The 17,694-nt window shown below is 47.8% G+C and overlaps 1 protein-coding gene across 15 annotated transcripts in view; it reads right to left on the bottom strand.

Moving 5' to 3' along the window:
• Positions 1 to 17,694, bottom strand: part of USP4 (ubiquitin specific peptidase 4) — a 65,781-nt gene that overhangs the window by 37,384 nt on the left and 10,703 nt on the right. For 12 of the 15 annotated variants that reach the window (XR_010113703.1, XM_055276961.2, XM_055276973.2 and 9 more), the window contains exons 3-6: positions 12,001 to 12,131; positions 10,090 to 10,216; positions 9,269 to 9,414; positions 9,080 to 9,141 (exon numbers count right to left, since the gene is read on the bottom strand). Coding sequence is in view for 14 of the 15 variants with exons in the window: in XM_055276961.2 (XP_055132936.1) it covers positions 9,080 to 9,141; positions 9,269 to 9,414; positions 10,090 to 10,216; positions 12,001 to 12,131 (466 nt within the window). In the remaining variant the exon portion in view is untranslated. Of the gene's footprint in view, positions 1 to 731; positions 2,422 to 8,411; positions 8,953 to 9,079; positions 9,142 to 9,268; positions 9,415 to 10,089; positions 10,217 to 12,000; positions 12,132 to 17,694 lie in introns of those variants that run through there. The other 3 variants (XM_063609615.1, XM_063609624.1, XM_055276980.2) reach the window with 3 other exon arrangements.

The raw sequence follows: 17,694 nt of genomic DNA, 5'->3' as shown, positions 1-17,694 counted from the left end.
ACTCTGAAAACAGACACCATGCTTCCAAACAAGGATACCTCTGCTCCTAAGGGACACTGTAGTCAAGCCTCTGGACTCCCAGGCACCTTTCTACTGGTAAGTCCTGCTCCCCAGGCATGTCACGTGATTATCAATTACAACTCAAACACGAGACCAGTCTGACCAACACAGAGGACCATCTCTACGAAAAATACAAAATTAGCCAGGCATGGTGGCACATGCCTGTAATCCCAACTACTCGGAGGCTGAGGCAGGAGAATCACTTGAACTCGGGAGGTGGAGGTTGTGGTGAGCCGAGATCGCGCCACTGCACTCCAACCTGGGCAATAAGAGCGAGACTTCATCTTAAAAAAAAAAAAAAAAAAAGAGACTGACCTCAAGTATCCAGAGTCTGGTACCTGGAATTATAATTAAGATAATGACAAACTCTTTTAATTTAACTTTATTTATTTGAGAGTGTCTCACTCTGTCACCCAGACACTGGATGGCGTGCAGTGGTCCAATCTCAGCTCACTACAGCCTTCGCCTCCCCAGTTCAAGCAATTCTCATGCCTCAGCCACCTGAGTAGCTGGAATTACAGGTGCATGCCACCATGCCTGGCTATTTTTTTTATTTTTAGTAGAGACAGGGTTTTATCATGTTGGCCAGGCTAGTCTCGAACTCCTGGCCTCAAGTGATCTGCCCGCCTCAGCCTCCCAAAGTGCTAGAATTATAGGCATGAGCCATCAAGCCTGGCTAATTTATTTTTTATTCATTCATTCAATCATTTATTTATTTTTACAAAGATAATCTTTACTGACAGTCACAGGCCACAGGGGTGAGCTCCGAGGTTTGGGTTCTGGGATGAAGGAGAACCCCTGCTCCCTGCCCTGGGCCTCTGCTGGCTGAGGGGACCCCCATGGTGCTCAGACTAGGGCCTCCCTGGCAGCCCAGGAGTGTGGGTGCCACAGAGACAGGCCCCTTGCAGAGCTGACCTAGAGCCCACCATCTTCGTGTGAGCACGAAGCCAGGACCCACAGGCTGTGCCCCGGGCTTGTCACTGATGCCAGTGGAGGTTGGCAGCTGCCCCTCTTAGCACTTGAGACAGTGAAAGAAGGCAGCTGCTGCCATGAAGAAGACACTCTGTGGACAGACTTGCTGGGGCTGAGTTGAGGGGCGCACAGAGGCAGGCCCTGCCCATGGTCTGGTCAGCTGTCCCTGCCACCGCTACTTTTCTGGTCTGAGGCTGTAGCCTTGGTCAGGTTCCCAGCTTCCCTCTTCAGGACACTGAGCAAAGTCTGGGAGCTCTCCAGCATCTTGAGGTAGGTGGCCTCCGTCTCCACGATGGTCTGGTAGAACTTACTGCGAGAGGCAATCTTGCGTGCCAGGTTCTCATTGACGCGGGCCAGCTTCTCGTTGACGCAGGCCAGCTTCTGTGTCAGCTGCCTCACCTCATTCTGCAGCCGCTGTTTCTCGTCCTCCTCCTGCTGGATCTGCCGGCACAGCTCCTCCTGCTTCTGGCATAGCTCCTCTATGCATTTGACCAGCTTGCTGTCGTAGTTCTGCAGCGCCACGCCCTGCTGGGTCAACATCTCCTAGGGCCCCCAATTTTTTTTTTGAGATGGAGTTTCACTCTTTTTGTTTTGTTTTGTTTTGTTTTGAGACAGAGTCTCGCTGTCAACCAGGCTGGAGTGCAGTGGCACGATCTCGGCTCACTGCAGGCTCTGCCCCCTGTGGTTCACTCCATTCTCCTGCCTCAGCCTCCCCAGTAGCTGGGACTACAGGCGCCCGCCACCATGCCCAGCTAATTTTTTTGTATTTTTAGTAGAGACGGGGTTTCACTGTGTTAGCCAGGATGGTCTCGATCTCCTGACCTCGTGATCCGCCCGCCTCGGCCTCCCAAAGTGCTGGGATTACAGGCGTGAGCCACGGCGCCCGGCCTGAGATGGAGTTTCACTCTTGTTGCCCAGGCTGGAGTGCAATGGTGAAGTCTCAGCTCACTGCAACCTCTGCCTCCTGGGTTTAAGCGATTCTCTTGCCTCAGGCTCCCAGGCAGCTGGGATTACAGGCACACGCCACCACGCCTGGCTAATTTTTGCATTTTTAGTGGACACAGGGTTTCACCATGTTGGCCAGACTGGTCTTGAACTCCTGACCTTAGGTGATCCGTCTGCCTCGGCCTCCCAGAGTGCTGGGATTATAGGCATGAGCCACTATGCCCAACCTAGTTTTATTTTTTTGAGAGACAGGGTCACATTATGTTGCCTAGGATGGTCTCAAACTCCTGGGTTCAAGCAAACTTCCCACGTCAGCCTCTCAAACTGCTGGGATTACAGGCATGAGCTACCAGTGTCCAGCCACAATAAACTCTTAACAGTCAGAATACTTGCTGCCTTCCCAAAAGTCAAGCTGTGACTCCACACCAACACTGTGAACACCATCTGTAGGCAAAAGGTGGCTTTCTTAACTGCAGGGACACCAATCTCTTCTGGCTCTGGGCTGGCAACCTTAAAGGGCCTTTATAGACCTCAGGCAAGTGACATTAAAGTGAAAGAAAGAAACAGATGGAAAGAGACAAAGCCAGGTCTACCGAAACCCTTGAGAAACTAATATTAAGTTAGCTGGAGCAATTCACATGGAAGAGAAAACTCTGAAAATGCCCAGAATTTACAAGGTGGTCCTCATTAGTGAAAAAAAGACAGTTAAATATAAACAACCGGCCAGGTGTGGTGGCTCACACCTGTAATCCCAGCACTCTGGGACGCCAAGGTGGGTGGATCACCTGAGGTCAGGAGTTCGAGACCAGCCTGGCCAACGTGGTGAAATCCCGTCTCTACTAAAAATACAAAAAATTAGCCGGGCGTGGCGGCATGAACCTGTAATCCCAGCTACTCAGGAGGCTGAAGCAGGAGAATCACTTGAACCTGAGAGGCAGAGGTTGCAGTAAGCCGAGATCATGCCACTGCACTCCAGCCTGGGCGATAGAGCAAGACTCCACCTCAAAAAAAAAAAAATAAACAATCACCACCACCACCAAGGAATCCATCCATGGAAACATTTACTATCCTCTGCCAAGAAATATATAAAATTGGAGGGAGAACTGTTGAGGGATAAATAAATAAATAAATAGAAATATATTGGCCAGGCATGGTGGCTCACACCTGTAATTCCACCACCTTGGGAGGGATCGCGCCACTGCACTCCTGCTTGGGTGACAGAGCAAGACTTCATCTCAAAAAAAAAAAAAAAAAAAAGAAATATATAAAACTGACTCTATTGGTAGGTTTTTAAAAAGTTATTAAGCCAACTAGTGACCTTCCTTCAATGACATATTCCCTTTAAGTATGTTTTCTTGTTATTTTTTGAGATGGAGTCTTGCTCTGTCGCCCAGGCTGGAGTGCAGTGGCGCGATCTCGGCTGACTGTAACCTCCGCCTCCCGGGTTCAAGAGATTCTCCTGCCTCAGCCTCCCGAGTAGCTGGGACTACAGGAGCATGCCATCACACCCAACTAATTTTTTTGTGTTTTTAGTAGAGACGGGGTTTCACCATGTTGGCCCAGGATGGTCTTGATCTCTTGACCTGGTGATCTGCCTGCCTCGGCCTCCCAAAGTGCTGGGATTACAGGCGTAAGCCACTATTTCCATTCCCTCAATTTCAACTTCTCTGTGTCTTTGACACACAATGTATTACTAAACATGTTTTTTGTTTGTTTGTTTGTTTGTTTTCTGAGATGGCGTCTTGCTCTGTCACACAGGCTGGAGTGCAATGGTGCCATCTTAGCTCACTACAACCTCCGCCTCCTGAGTTCAAGCGATTCTCCTGCCTCAGCCTCCCAAGTAGCTGGGATTACAGGTGCACGCCACCACTCCTGGCTAATTTTTTGTATTTTTAGTAGATAGGGGGTCTCGCTATGTTCACCAGGCTGGTCTTGAACTCCTGACCTCAAGTGATCCACCCACCTCTGCCTCCCAAAGTGGGATTACAGGCCATAAGCCACTGCGCCCAGCCTTGTTTTGTTTTCTTGTGTTTTGAGACAAGCTCTTGCTCTGTCACCCAGGCTGCAGTGCAGTGCACAATTATAGCTCACTGCAGCCTCAAACTCCTGTGCTCAAGGGATCCTCCCACCTCAGCCTCCCAAGTAGCTGGAACTGCAGGCACAAGCTACCATGCCCAGCTAATCTTTAAAAAAAATTTTGTAGAGACAGGAGTCTTGCTATGTTGACCAGACTGGTCTCAAACTCCTATCCTCAAGCAATCCTCCCACTTCAGCTTTCCAAAATGCTGGGATTACAGGTATGAGCGACCATGCCTGACTCTTTTTTTCCAAGAGACAGGGTCTCCAGCCTGACCAACATGGAGAAACCCCATCTCTACTAAAAATACAAAATTATCCGGGCGTGGTGGCACATGCTTGTAATCCCAGCTACTCGGGAGGCTGAGGCAGGAGAATTGCTTGAACCCGGGAAGCAGAGGTTGCAGTGAGCCAAGATCGTGCCATTGCGCTCCGGCCTGGGCAACAAGAGTGAAACTCCATCTTAAATAAAAAAAAAAAAAAAAAAGAAAAAGAAAGAGACAGGGTCTCACTCTGTTGCCCAGGCTGGAGTGCAATGATGCAATCATGGCTCACGGTAACTTCAAACTCCTGGGCTCAAGCAAGCTTCCTCAGCCTTCTGAGTAGCTAGGACTATAGGCACACACCACTGTATCCCTGGTGTGGTTTGTCTTTTAAAGTCTGATCTGAGAGTTTGTTTTTAGGTTGGTAAATTTAACTCATCTACAATGATTCTAATGCTGTTATTAGACTTAACTGAATTTAATTCAGCCTCCTTATTTCAGTTTTTCTTTTTTTTTCCCCTTTTTCCACATGTTCTAACATGTTTTCTAATTATCATACTTCTTAGTTTTTTTTCCCCTTTCATTCTTGCCTTCTATTAATTTTCCTTTTGCAGGTGTGGCAGTTTGCTAGTCGCCTCCTGATAGCTATTTTCCCTCCTTCCTTAGTTTGAGAACCCCAATTTTTAGCTGGACGTGATGCAGTCCTGCTATACAGTACATCCCAGCCTTCCTGAAAGCCAGGTATTGTCATACGATTAGCCAATGAGATACAAAGGAAGGTTTGATGTATGATATCTGAGAAATGTCCTAAAAAGGAAGAGGTAGGTCAGCTGGGTTTAATATTGCCATGGAGCTGCTACATCAGCAATGGATTGACTGCCTACATCAGAAATTCTTTTCAGAAAGATGTAAGCCTCCATCTTGCTTAATATGCTAATTCGCAGATTGTTCTTACCTGCCAGCAGGCCTTTCCTAACTAACATAGCATGTTTCAAAGTTATACATTCAATTTTCCATTTCTATTAGTTGTTCCGTTAACTTATTAGGACCTCTATTTTTATTTTTCCCCATAAATTACATAAACTTACGATTGTTCACCTTTCTCATCCCCAGAAATAGTAGTTCTGGACATTCTCATCTCTCTCTGCTCTATACTAATTCCTGCCCCCTCACCTATGTTGGAATTACCCAGAATTTATCTCTGGAATATTATAGATATTAGTTGCTTTCTTAAACCTTGATTATTATTGTACCTATTTTTTTTCTTTTCCTGAGACAGAGTCTCACTCTATCACCCAAGTTGGAGTGCAGTGGCACGATCTAGGCTCACTGCAATCCCCACCACCATTCTCATGCCTCAGCCTCCCCAGTAGCTACGATTACAGGCATGTGCCACTGCACCTGGCTAATTTTCTTCTATTTTTTAAGAGATGGGGTTTCAGTATGTTGGCCAGCCACTGCACCTGGCCTATTATTGATTTTTTTTGGCTGGGCGCAGTGGCTCAGGCCTGTAATGCCAACACTTTGGGAGGCCGAGGCAGGCGGATCACTTGAGGCTAGAAGTTCGAGACCAGCCTGGCCAACATGGTGAAACCCCGTCTCTACTAAAAATACAAAAATTGGCTGTGCATGGGTGGCGTGCACCTGTAATCCCAGCTACTCGGGAGGCTGAGGCACAAGAATTGCTTGAACCCAGGAGGCGGAGGTTACAGTGAGCCGAGATCATGCCACTGCACTCCAGCCTGGGCTACAGAGCAAGACTCTGTCTATAAAAAAACAAAAAAACAAAACTCCTGAGTGTATAAAATCAAGAAATTTGCACCAAGTGATACATCCATGTAACCAGTACCCTGACCAAGAAACAGGACACCCCCAGACCCCTAGGTGTCCTTCTCACGATTCAGTCGCAATTCTTCCCAACACTAACCAGTCCTGACCATGAATCCCCAAGGTTAATTTTGCCTGTTATAAAGTTTTATGTCAACAGAATCATTATGCCCTGCTTTGTTTCCACCTTCTCTCATTCATCATTTTTCATTAGACTCATCATTGTTGTGCAAAGCTGTACAGAATTTCATTGTGTGCTTACACTTACTGCAGTTTATCCATTTACTTTTGGTGGACATTTGGGTTAGCTCCAGTTTGTAACTATGACAAGCAGTGCTAGCACAAACATCCTGAACTATGTATTTAAGAGAACATGGGATATATTTCTATTGGTTATACGCCTAACAACAGGATTGTTGAGTAGCAGCATGTGCATATAATTCTACATTTTCGCCTCTTTTTTTACTAGTGTTGCCTGACCTTTTCGTATTGACTAGTAGGAGTTTCTTTGCAACTCTGGATATACGACCAGGTGTGGTGGCTCACACCTGTAATCCCAGCACTTTGGGAGGCTGAGGCAGGCAGATAACTACAGGCCAGGAGTTCAAGACCAGCCTGGCCAACGTGGTAAAACCCTGTCTCTACTAAAAATACAAAAATTAGCTGGGCATGGTGGTGGGCGCTTGTAGTCCCAGCTGCTTGGGAGGCTGAGGCATCAGTCACTTGAACCCAGGAGGTGGGGGTTGCAGTGAGCTGAGATCGAACCATTGCACTACAGCCTTGGCAACAGAGTAAGACTCCATCACAGGGGAAAAAAAAAAAAAAAGAAAAAAAATTCTGGACACAACTTGTCAGACATGGATTACAAATCTCTTCTCTCACTGTATGGCTTATAGCTTGTCTTCACTCACTGGTGAACAGACTTTTTTTTTTTTTTGAGATGGAGTTTCGCTCTTGTTCCCCAGGCTGGAGTGCAATGGTACAATCTCAGCTCCCTGCAACCTCCGCCTCCCCAGTTCAAGCGATTCTCCTGCCTCAGCCTCCCGAGTAGCTGAAATTACAGATATGCACCACCATGCCCGGCTAATTTTGCATTTTTAGTAGAGACGGGGTTTCTCCATGTTGGTCAGGCTGGTCTCAAACCGCCGCCCACCTCGGCCTCCCAAAGTGCTGGGATTACAGGCGTGAGCCATCACGCCTGGCCTTTTAAAAAAAAAAAAATAGAGATGGGGTCTTGTTGTCGCCCAGGCTGGAGTGCAATGGCAGAATCATAGCTCACTGCAGCCTCAAACTCCTGGACTCAAGCAATGTGCCCACCTCAGCCTGTCAGGTAGCTGGGACTACAGGCACTCACCATTGTGCTTAATCCCATCTGCAAAGTCCCTTTTGCCATGTCACCTGACATAGTGACAGATTCTGAAACAGATTCTGGGAATTAGGATATGGATATCTCAGGGTGAAGATGAGCACAGCTATGCCTGCCACAGCTATTTTATTCACCTTGTCAACAACTGGCAACCAGGGTTTCTTAAACTGGAGTCCATGACTGGACTTCAGGGGGTCTAACGTTTCTCCTCTTAAGAACTCATAGTTTTCATCGTTCTCAAATGACCTAGGAGCCCACTACTATGTAATGGTCACAGTCCAAGGCCTAACAGAGGGAAAAGGACAGAGCGCAACATTGTTCCCATAACTCCTGGAACACAGATATAATTTCCAAAACTTATACCATAAGGAAAATTCATCACTTCTTTATCTCCCTAAGAACATGCACAGTTCCACATACCACATGAATATCTCTTGAGACAGATGTGTCTTTAGTCCAAGTTTTGTAGATGAACAATTCACCCAGCAAGCTCCCAGGGCAACAATGAGTAACAGGCCACTGGGCAGAAACAGGTGGAATCAAGCTATCACCTTTTTTTGTTTTTTTTGCGGGGCGGGGGGGTGGTCAGAGTCTTGCACTGTCACCTAGGCTGGAGTATAATGGTGCGATCTCAGCTCACTGCAACCTTCACCTCCTGGATTCAAGCAACTCTCGAGCCTCAGCCTCCCGAGTAGCTGAGATTACAGGTACTTGCCACCATGCCTGGCTAATTTTTGTATTTTTAGTAGAGACAGGGTTTTACCATGTTGGCCAGGCTGGTCTCGAACTCCTGGCCTCAGGTGAGCCACCTCCCACGGTCTCTCAACGTGCTGAGATTACAGGCATGAGCCACCGTGCTCAGGCCTCAACTATCACTTTTTTTTTTTTTTTTTTTTTGAGACGGAGTCTCGCTCTGTCGCCCAGGCTGGAGTGCAGTGGCGCGATCTCGGCTCACTGCAAGCTCCGCCTCCCGGGTTCCCGCCATTCTCCTGCCTCAGCCTCTCCAAGTAGCTGGGACTACAGGCGCCTGCCACCACGCCCGGCTAATTTTTGTTTGTATTTTTAGTAGAGACGGGGTTTCACCGTGGTCTCGATCTGCTGACCTTGTGATCCGCCCGCCTCGGCCTCCCAAAGTGCTGGGATTACAAGCGTGAGCCACCGCGCCCGGCCAACTATCACTTTTAAGTCATATAAAACCCCATGCCTTAGCTTTCCTCTTATCCATCAAGGCCTCTAACTACAGGTGGAGAAAATAAAAGCATGACAAAAACAAAGCAACCTCTTGGTAGAGCAGCAACCTTAGACTTGATCCCTCAGATCTCTTCCTCCTTTTCTCATTCTCCACGAGGAGAGGCTCGCCACCTTGCTGAGATATCCTGACAGGCTTCCCTTAGATGCTGCCCTGCTACCAAAAGCCAGGGTCTTCATCCAGAAGCATGAACTCTGGATATACAAAATAGGCGTTGTTCATCTGAATCAGAACAATTTTTCTTAGTACAAGTACTGCCTTAGTAAAGACTGTCTCTTTTGCACATGTGAGCCTACGACAAGGGAGAAGAAATTCACTTACTTTGACTGCAAGGTCTCCCTGGGCCATGTGCCATCTTCATTTTGAGGCTCAATTACTAGCACCTGAGTGAAAGGGGAAACCAAATGAGGAGAGTTCAAACCACCGCGCTTCCAACATGCTTAGAAGAAAGTATCTGGCCACACACCCTGGGCAGAGCTACCTGCTGGGGAATGGCCTGGGCCCTCCTACCTGACCCTGGTATAGCCCAGCATCCTGGACAGTGTTGTCTAGCTTGCTCAACTGCTCATAGGTGTTGCTCATGTATTTGTTCCAGAGCCGTGTTTCTCGCTCCGCAGGGATGTTGAACAGCTTCCGCATCTCTTTCTCGATGGTTGCTACGAACAGGCAGAAATATTACTTGGGGCTTTGTCCACATGCAAGGCTAAAGACAGCCATGGCAAACTAATGCTCATCCTCTTTCTTGTCAGATGCTCACAGGTGCTCTGGATCAACCCCCTGATAACTCTTAAAATCAATCATCTCCCATGGGTGGCCTCTTGCACTCATATGCCTGGAAAGTCTCCCTATGCTTCTTCTCTAACGTGTGTCTCTCATTTATAGGGCAAAAGCAACATAGAAAGTGAGAAAGCTTATCTTTGGAGTTAACTCAGATATGGCTTCAAAAGCTAGCTCTGCCATTTTCTGGCTGCAATTTGTTTTTTAAGAGACAGGATCTTGCTCTGATGCCCAGGCTGCAGTGCAGTGGTGGGATTGTAGCTCACTGTAAACCTTGCTGAGATTTTTAAATAAGTTATTCTTAAACTTCTTTGGATCTACATTTCCTTATCTTCGTTATCATAGACAAATGGGCAAGGAGCAGGCCCAGTGTTCTCTCCATAAGAATTCCTGGGGGGAATAGGCTTCCAGGTCAGGAATGGCAACTACAGCTCGAGATGAGTTGGGTAACAAATCTAAAGAGGGAATATAAAATAATGCCCTCTTCCCTCCCATCAGCCACAATGTCCTACACTCTCTCACCACATACCAGGGACCCCAGCCCAGCCTCTCACCAATGGTGTCTGCCTTGCTGAAATGGCAGCTCAGCACATTGGTGGGGTCACTGTTCTCACAGAGCTTCAGTTCCAGCAAATACACCTCGACTTTGCAGTGCTTGACAAATAGGCCATGCTCCACGACCTATGAACAAGAGGCAGGGGTGAGGGCAGAGCGGTTTTGCAGCTGGGCAGTCTTGGATGTAGCATATCTTATCAGAAGCAAAAAGCAGAAAACTCATGATAATCCATTTCCTTTACTGATCAAGGAATCGAAAGAACAGATTTTTAAAGCTACCAGTGCCTGGACAAAGAGTTTAAAAATATTTTTTCTGGCCGGGTGTGGTGGCTCATGCCTGTAATCTCAACACTCTGGGAGGCTGAGGTGGGTGGATCATTTGAGGTCAGGAATTCGAGACCAGCCTGACCAACATGGTGAAACCCCATTTCTACGAAAAATACAAAAATTAGCCAGGCATGGTGGCATGTGCCTGTAATCCCAACTACTCAGTAGGCTGAGACAGAGGAATCGCTTGAACCCAGGAGGCGGAGGCTGCAGTGAACCAAGATTGCTCCACTGCACTCCAGCCTGGTCGACAGAACGAGACTCTGTACCCCGCAAAAAAAAAAAATATATATATATATATATATTTTTCTACCCACTAAGACCAAGAGTATCTTGATGATATTAGAGAGAAGCCTATTCTTCACTGTTTTTTGTTTTTTTTTTTTTGAGACAGAGTCTTCCTCTGTCAGCAGCCTGGAGTGCAGTGGCTGCTGGAGTGCAGTGGGCCCACCACCACACCCAGCTAATTTTTGTATTTTTAGTAGAGACAGGATTTCACCATGTTGGCCAGGATGGTCTCCATCTCTTGACCTCGTGATCCGCCTGCCTCGGCCTCCCAAAGTGCTGGGATTACAGGCATGAGCCACCGTGCACGGCCTGATCAAAGACTCTATTTCTTTTTGCAATGGAGTCTCGCTCTGTTGCCAGGCTGGAGTACAGTGGGGTGATCTTGGCTTACTGCAACCTCCGCCTCCTGGGTTCAAGCAATTCTCCTGCCTCAGCCTCCTGAGTAGCTGGGACTACAGGCATGTGCCACCACGCCCAGTTAATTTTTGTATTTTTAGTAGAGACGGTTTCACCAGGCCAGGATGGTCTTGATCTCCTCACCTCGTGATCCGCCAGCCTCAGCCTCCCAAAGTGCTGGGATTACAGGTGTGAGCCACTGCGCCTGGCTCAAAGACTCTTAAGCATAGAGGGAAAAGCAGTATCATAAAGGTTTTTTAAGATAAACAAGATGCAGGACATTAACTATATGTCCATATGCCCCCAGTGAACTCTCTCATAGAATTTTCCAGAAAGTGCTCTCATAGCACTGCTGGGCACATTCCAAGCCACTGGGCAGCTCTGATGTTTAGAGGCCACTCATGATAATATCCTGGGTGAGCAACTTCGCTCACAACCACAATTTCCTAAAGAGAACCAGAAACAGGCCGGGCGTGGTGGCTCATGCCTGTAATCCCAACACTTTGGGAGGCCGAGTCGGGCGGATCACAAGGTCAGGAGTTCGAGACCAGACTGGCCAACATGGCGAAACCCTGTCTCTACTAAAAATACAAAAATTGGCCGGGCGTAGTGGCAGGCGCCTGTAATCCCAGCTACTCAGGAGGCTGAGGCAGGAGAATCACTTGAACCCGGGAGGCAGAGGCTGCAGTGAGCCGAGATCGTGCCGTTGCACTCCAGCCTGGGCGACAAGAGCAAGACCCATCTCAAAAAAAAAAAAAAAAAGAGATCCAGAAACAAGGCCTCAAGCACCACTATTCAACCACTGAGGTATGTTCATTTTCCTAGCAAACACTAGTCAGTGTCCAACAGAAAGCACCTGCAGATAGTGACCAGCAGGTGGGACAATTCACATAACTCACTTTTCTGACGATGGGTTGCTGGCCTTCTACACAGCCGTACCAGTTTAGTAGTTTATTCCAGGCCTCGGTGGGGACCAATACGTAGTCCAATTCATCAATTAAGTGTTCTTTCAAGGTCTGACTCTCAGGATCTAAAAAAGGAAAAGAGCACATAAGTCACTGCTCTTTGCCCCAGAAATGATGGTTTTACATGATTTCCATATACTTTTCAGAAATAAGAAAATTATTTACAGAAAGAAACAGGTATGAAATTCTAAAATTCTGTCACTGGTCATTATACAGAGCAGACTTTTGTCTTTATCCATGTTTTGTCTTTATCCATGAACATTTTATGAGTAATTTGTATTTCTTCTATAACTGGAGGGAGAGAAGAGGATAAAAAAGAAAAACTCCAGGCTGGGCGTGGTGGCTCACACCTGTAATCCCAGCACTTTGGGAGGCCGAGGTGGGCGGATCACGCGGTCAGGAGTTTGAGAGCAGCCTGGCCAACATGGTGAAACCCCATCTTTACTAAAAATACAAAACGTAGCTGGGTGTGGTGGTGTGGGCCTGTAATCCCAGCTACTCAGAAGGCTGAGGCAGGAGAATGGCATGAACCTGGGAGGCAGAGCTTGCAGTGAGCTGAGATCACCCCACTGCACTCCAGCCTGGGCGACAGAGTGAGATTCCATCTCAAAAAAAAAAAAAAGAACAAACTCCAATTTACAAAGGGCTTCCAGATTCCACAATAAAAATTGTTCATTATGAATATTTATCTGTCTATATATATATATATATATATATATATATATATATATTTGTTTGAGGTGGAATCTCACTCTGTTGCCCAGGCTGGAGTGCAGTGGCATAATCTCGGCTCACTGCAACCTCCACCTCCCAGGTTCAAACCATTCTCCCGACTAGCTGGGACTAAAGGCGCCTGCCACCATGCCTGGCTAATTTTTCTTTTTGTCTTTTTTGTTTTGTTTTGTTTTGAGACACAGTCTCGCTCTGTCACCCAGGTTGGGGTGCAGTGACATGATCTCAGCTCACTGCAACCTCTGCCTCCTGGGTTCAAGTAATTCTCCTGCCTCGGCCTCAAGAGTAGCTGGGACTACAGGCACGTGCCACCACGCCCGACTAATTTTTCCTATTTTTAGTAGAGATGGGGTTTCACCGTGTTAGCCAGGATGGTCTTGATCTCCTGACCTCATGATCCACCCACCTTGGCCTCCCAAAGTGCTGGGATTACAGGCGTAAGCCACTGCACCCGGCCTAATTTTTGTATTTTTAATAGAGATAGGGTTTCACCAGGTTGGCCAGGCTGGTCTCAAACTCCTGACCTCAGGTGATCCACCCACCTCAGCCTCCCAAAGTGCTGGGATTACAGGAGTGAGCCACCACGCGCAGATGTCAAAATATTTTTTTTTTTTTTAGACGGAGTCTTGCTCTGTTGCACAGGCTAGAGTGCAGCGATCTTGGCTCACTGCAACCTCCACCTCCCGAGTTCAAGCAATTCTCCTGCCTCAGCCTCCCAAGTAACGGATTACAGGCGCCTGACACTGCACCCGGCTAATTTTTATATTTTTAGTAGAGATGGGGTTTCACCATCTTGGCCAGGCTGGTCTCGAACTCCTGACCTCAGGTGATCCACCCATCTCGGCCTCCCAAAGTGCTGGGATTACAGGTGTGAGCAACTGCACCCAGCCAAAATATTCTTAGTGATAACACATTAAAGTCAGATATTGTCTTCCTCTGAAAGATTTCTTAAGAAACTAAATAAGGCACTGAAGTTAAATTCATTTAATCAACAGTCAATTAGCATTTTTAGCTTTAAACACTCTAAATCAAAGCCCAGCTGCATAATCCCCTGTGGAGCGGAGAAAGAACATATGCAACATGCTAAACATTCATCTTACACCCACCAGACAGGCAACAGTACTGGGAGTCAGAACTGATCACCCATGGGGTGAAACACACTTGCTCAAAGAAAGGAGGGAAGACTGATCACCTCTCACGATGGGAGTTTCCCTGCCAAGGCTATGCCCATCAACAGCCACTCAGAGAACAGTGGAAGCCACTGTTCTCCCGATGATCAATGAGGCCATGAAATTGTAAAAGTAAAATGTACACCCCATGGTGCAACTCACCTGTAACTCAAGGCAAAACAATGTTAAAAAAAAAAAAATTGGCCAGGCAAGGTGACTCATGCCTGTAATCCCAGCACTTTGGGAGGCCGAGGCGGGCAGATCATGAAGTTAAGGGATCAAGACCATCCTGGCCAACGTGGTGAAACCCCATCTCTACTAAAAATACAAAAATTAGCTGGGTGTGGTGGCGGGCGCCTGTAGTCCCAGCTACTCGGGAGGCTGAGGCAGGAGAATTGCTTGAACTCGGGAGGCAGAGGTTGCAGTGAGCCGAGATTGCGCCACTGCACTCCAGCCTGGTGAAAGAGCGAGACTCCATCTCAAAAATAAATAAATCATACATGAGGTGGTTAGGGTTTCCTACCATCCCTCCGACTAGTTTACACGCCTTTTTCAGGGCAGCGTTCCTTTGTTGTCATTTCAACAATGCTCATAACATCTTCACCAGACGTAGATTCCATCTCAAGAAACCATTTTCTTTGCTCATCCATAAGAAGCAACTCCTCAGCCATTCAAGTTTTATCACAAGATTAAAGCAATTCAGGCCAGGCATGTTGTCTCATGCCTGTAATTCCAGCACTTTGGGAGGCTGAGGCAGGCGGATCACTTGAGGTCAGGAATTCAAGATCAGCCTGGCCAACATGGTGAAACCTCGTTTCTAGTAAAAATACAAAAATTAGCTGGGCGTGGTGACGCGTGCCTGTAGTCCCAGCTACTCGGGAGGCTGAGGCATAAGAATTGCTTGAACCCAGGAGGTGGAGACTGCAGTGAGCTGAGATCACCCCACTGTACTCCAGCCTGGATGACAGAGCAAGACTCTGTCTCAAAATAAATAAAAATAAAAATTAAAAATAGGCCAGGCGCAGTGGCTCACGCCTGTAATCCCAGCACTTTCGGAGGCCGAGGTGGGCAGATCATGAGGTCAGGAGTTCAAGACCAGCCTGGCCAGCGTAGTGAAACCCCGTCTCTACTACAAATACAAAAATTAGCCGGGCATGGTGGTGCACACCTGTATCCCAGCTACTTGGGAGGCTGAGGCAGGAGAATTGCTTGAACCCAGGAGGCGGAGGTTGCAGTGAGCCGAGATTGGCGCCACTGCACTCCAGCCTGGGTGACAGAGGGAGACTCCATCTCAAAAAAAATAAAAACAAAAATAAAAAATAAATAATTCAGTCACATCTTCAGGCTTCACTTCTAGTTCTAGTTCTCTTGCTATTTCCACTTTTGCTGTTACTCCCCCCACTGATGTCTTGAGCTCCTTGAAGTCATCCGTAAGTGTTGGAATGAACTTCTTCCAGACTCCTATTAATGTTGATTTTGACCTCCTCCCATGAATCATGAATATTTTTGTGCATGTGTGTGGGCAGGTGGGAGTGGCAGGCCTTACTCTGTCACTCAGGCTGGAGTGCAGTGGCATGATTACAGCTCATTGCAGCTTCGACCTCCCAGACTCAAGCAATGCTCCTGCCTTAGTCTCCCAAGTAGCTAGAACTACAGGTGCATGCCACCAGGCCTAGCTAATTTTCGTACTTTTTATAGGGATAGGGTTTTGCCAAGTTGCCCACCCTAGTCTCCAACTCCTGGGTTCAAAGGATCCACCCACTTCAGCCTGCCAAAGTGCTGAGATTATAGGTATCAGCCACTGCACCAGGTGGAATCATGAATATTCTTTTTTTTTTTTTTTTTTTTGAGACGGAGTCTCGCTCTGTTGCCCAGGCTGGAGTGCAGTGGCGCAATCTCGGCTCACTGCAAGCTCCGCCTCCTGGGTTCACGCCATTCTCCTGCCTCAGCCTCTCCGAGTAGCTGGGACTACAGGCGCCCGCCACCACGCCCGGCTAATTTTTTTTGTATTTTTAGTAGAGACGGGGTTTCACCGTGGTCTCGATCTCCCGACCTCGTGATCCGCCTGCCTCAGCCTCCCAAAGTGCTGGGATTACAAGCGTGAGCCACCGCACCTGGCGGAATCATGAATATTCTTAATGGCATCTAGAATGGTAAATCCTTTCCAAAAGGTTTTCAATTTAATTTGCCCAGATCCTTCAGGAGAATCACTATCTATGGCAGATAGTCTTATAAAATATATTTCTTAAATAATAAGACTTGAAAGTTGAAATCAAATCAGGCACGGTGGCTCAGGCCTGTAATCCCAGCATTTCGGCACGCTGAGGTGGGAGGATCACTTGGGGTCAGAAGTTTGAGACTAGCCTGGCCAACATGGTGAAACCCAGCCTCTACTAAAAATACAAAAATTAGCCGGGTGGAGGGACGGGCACCTGTATCCCAGCTACTCAGGAGGCTGAGGCAGGAGAATCACTTGAAACTGGGAGGAGGAGGCAGGAAAATTGCTTGAACCTGGGAGGGAGAGGTTGCAGGGAGCCAAGATTGAGCCACTGCACTCCAGTCTGGGCAAGAGAGTGAGACTCTGTCTCAAAAAAAAAAAAAAAAAAAGTTGAAATTACTTCTTTACTCACAGGCTGCAGAATGGATGTTTTTAGTAGGTATGAAACAACATTAATCTCCTCATGCATCTCCATCAGAGCTCTTGGGTAACTAGGTACATTGCAATGGAGCAGTAACTTTTTTTTTTTTTTTTTTTTTTGAGACAGAGTCTCGCTGTGTCCCCCAGGCTGGAGTGCAGTGGCGCAATCTCAGCTCACTGCAAGCTCCACCTCTCGGGTTCATGCTATTCTCCCACCTCAGCCTCCTGAGAAGCTGGGACTACAGGCACCCGCCACCACACCCAGCTAATTTTGTTTTTGTATTTTTAATAGAGACGGGGTTTCACCGTGTTAGCCAGGATGGTCTCAAACTCCTGACCTCGTGATCCGCCCACCTTGGCCTCCCAAAGTGCTGGGATTACAGGTGTAAGCCACTGCACCCGGCAGCAGTAACATTTTGATAAGATTAGCTCAGTGCTTTTTCTGAGCAGTAGGTCTCAACACTGAGCTAAAAATATTGGGAGGCTGGAGGCCGGAGGCCAGGCACGGTGGCTCACACCTGTAATCCCAGCACTTTGGGAGGCCGAGATGGGTGGATCACGAGGTCAGGAGATCGAGACCATCCTGGCCAACAAGGTGAAAACCCGTCTCTACTAAAAATACAAAAAAATTAGGCCAGGCGTGGTGGCTCACGCTTGTAATCCCAGCACTTTGGGAGGCTGAGGCGGGTGGATCACAAGGTCAGGAGATCAAGACCACGGTGAAACCCCGTCGCTACTAAAAATGCAAAAAATTAGCCAGGCGTGGTGGCAGGCACCTGTAGTCCCAGCTACTCGGAGAGGCTGAGGCAGAAGAATGGCGTGACCCCGGGAGGCGGAGCTTGCAGTGAGCCGAGATTGCGCCACTGCACTCCAGCCTGGGTGCCTGGGTGCCTGGGTGACAGAGCGAGACTCCGTCTCAAAAAAAAAAAAAAAAAATACAAAAAAACTAGCTGGGCGTGGTGGCAGGCACCAGGCGCCTGTGGTCCCAGCTACTCGGGAGGCTGAGGCAGGAGAATCGCGTGAACCTGGGAGGCGGAGCTTGCAGTGAGCCGAGATCATGCCACTGCAGTCCAGCCTGGATGACACAGT

This window comes from Symphalangus syndactylus, chromosome 1 (assembly GCF_028878055.3).
Source record: "Symphalangus syndactylus isolate Jambi chromosome 1, NHGRI_mSymSyn1-v2.1_pri, whole genome shotgun sequence".
Lineage (NCBI taxonomy): Eukaryota > Metazoa > Chordata > Mammalia > Primates > Hylobatidae > Symphalangus > Symphalangus syndactylus.
This window is presented reverse-complemented; position numbering and strand designations above follow the sequence as displayed.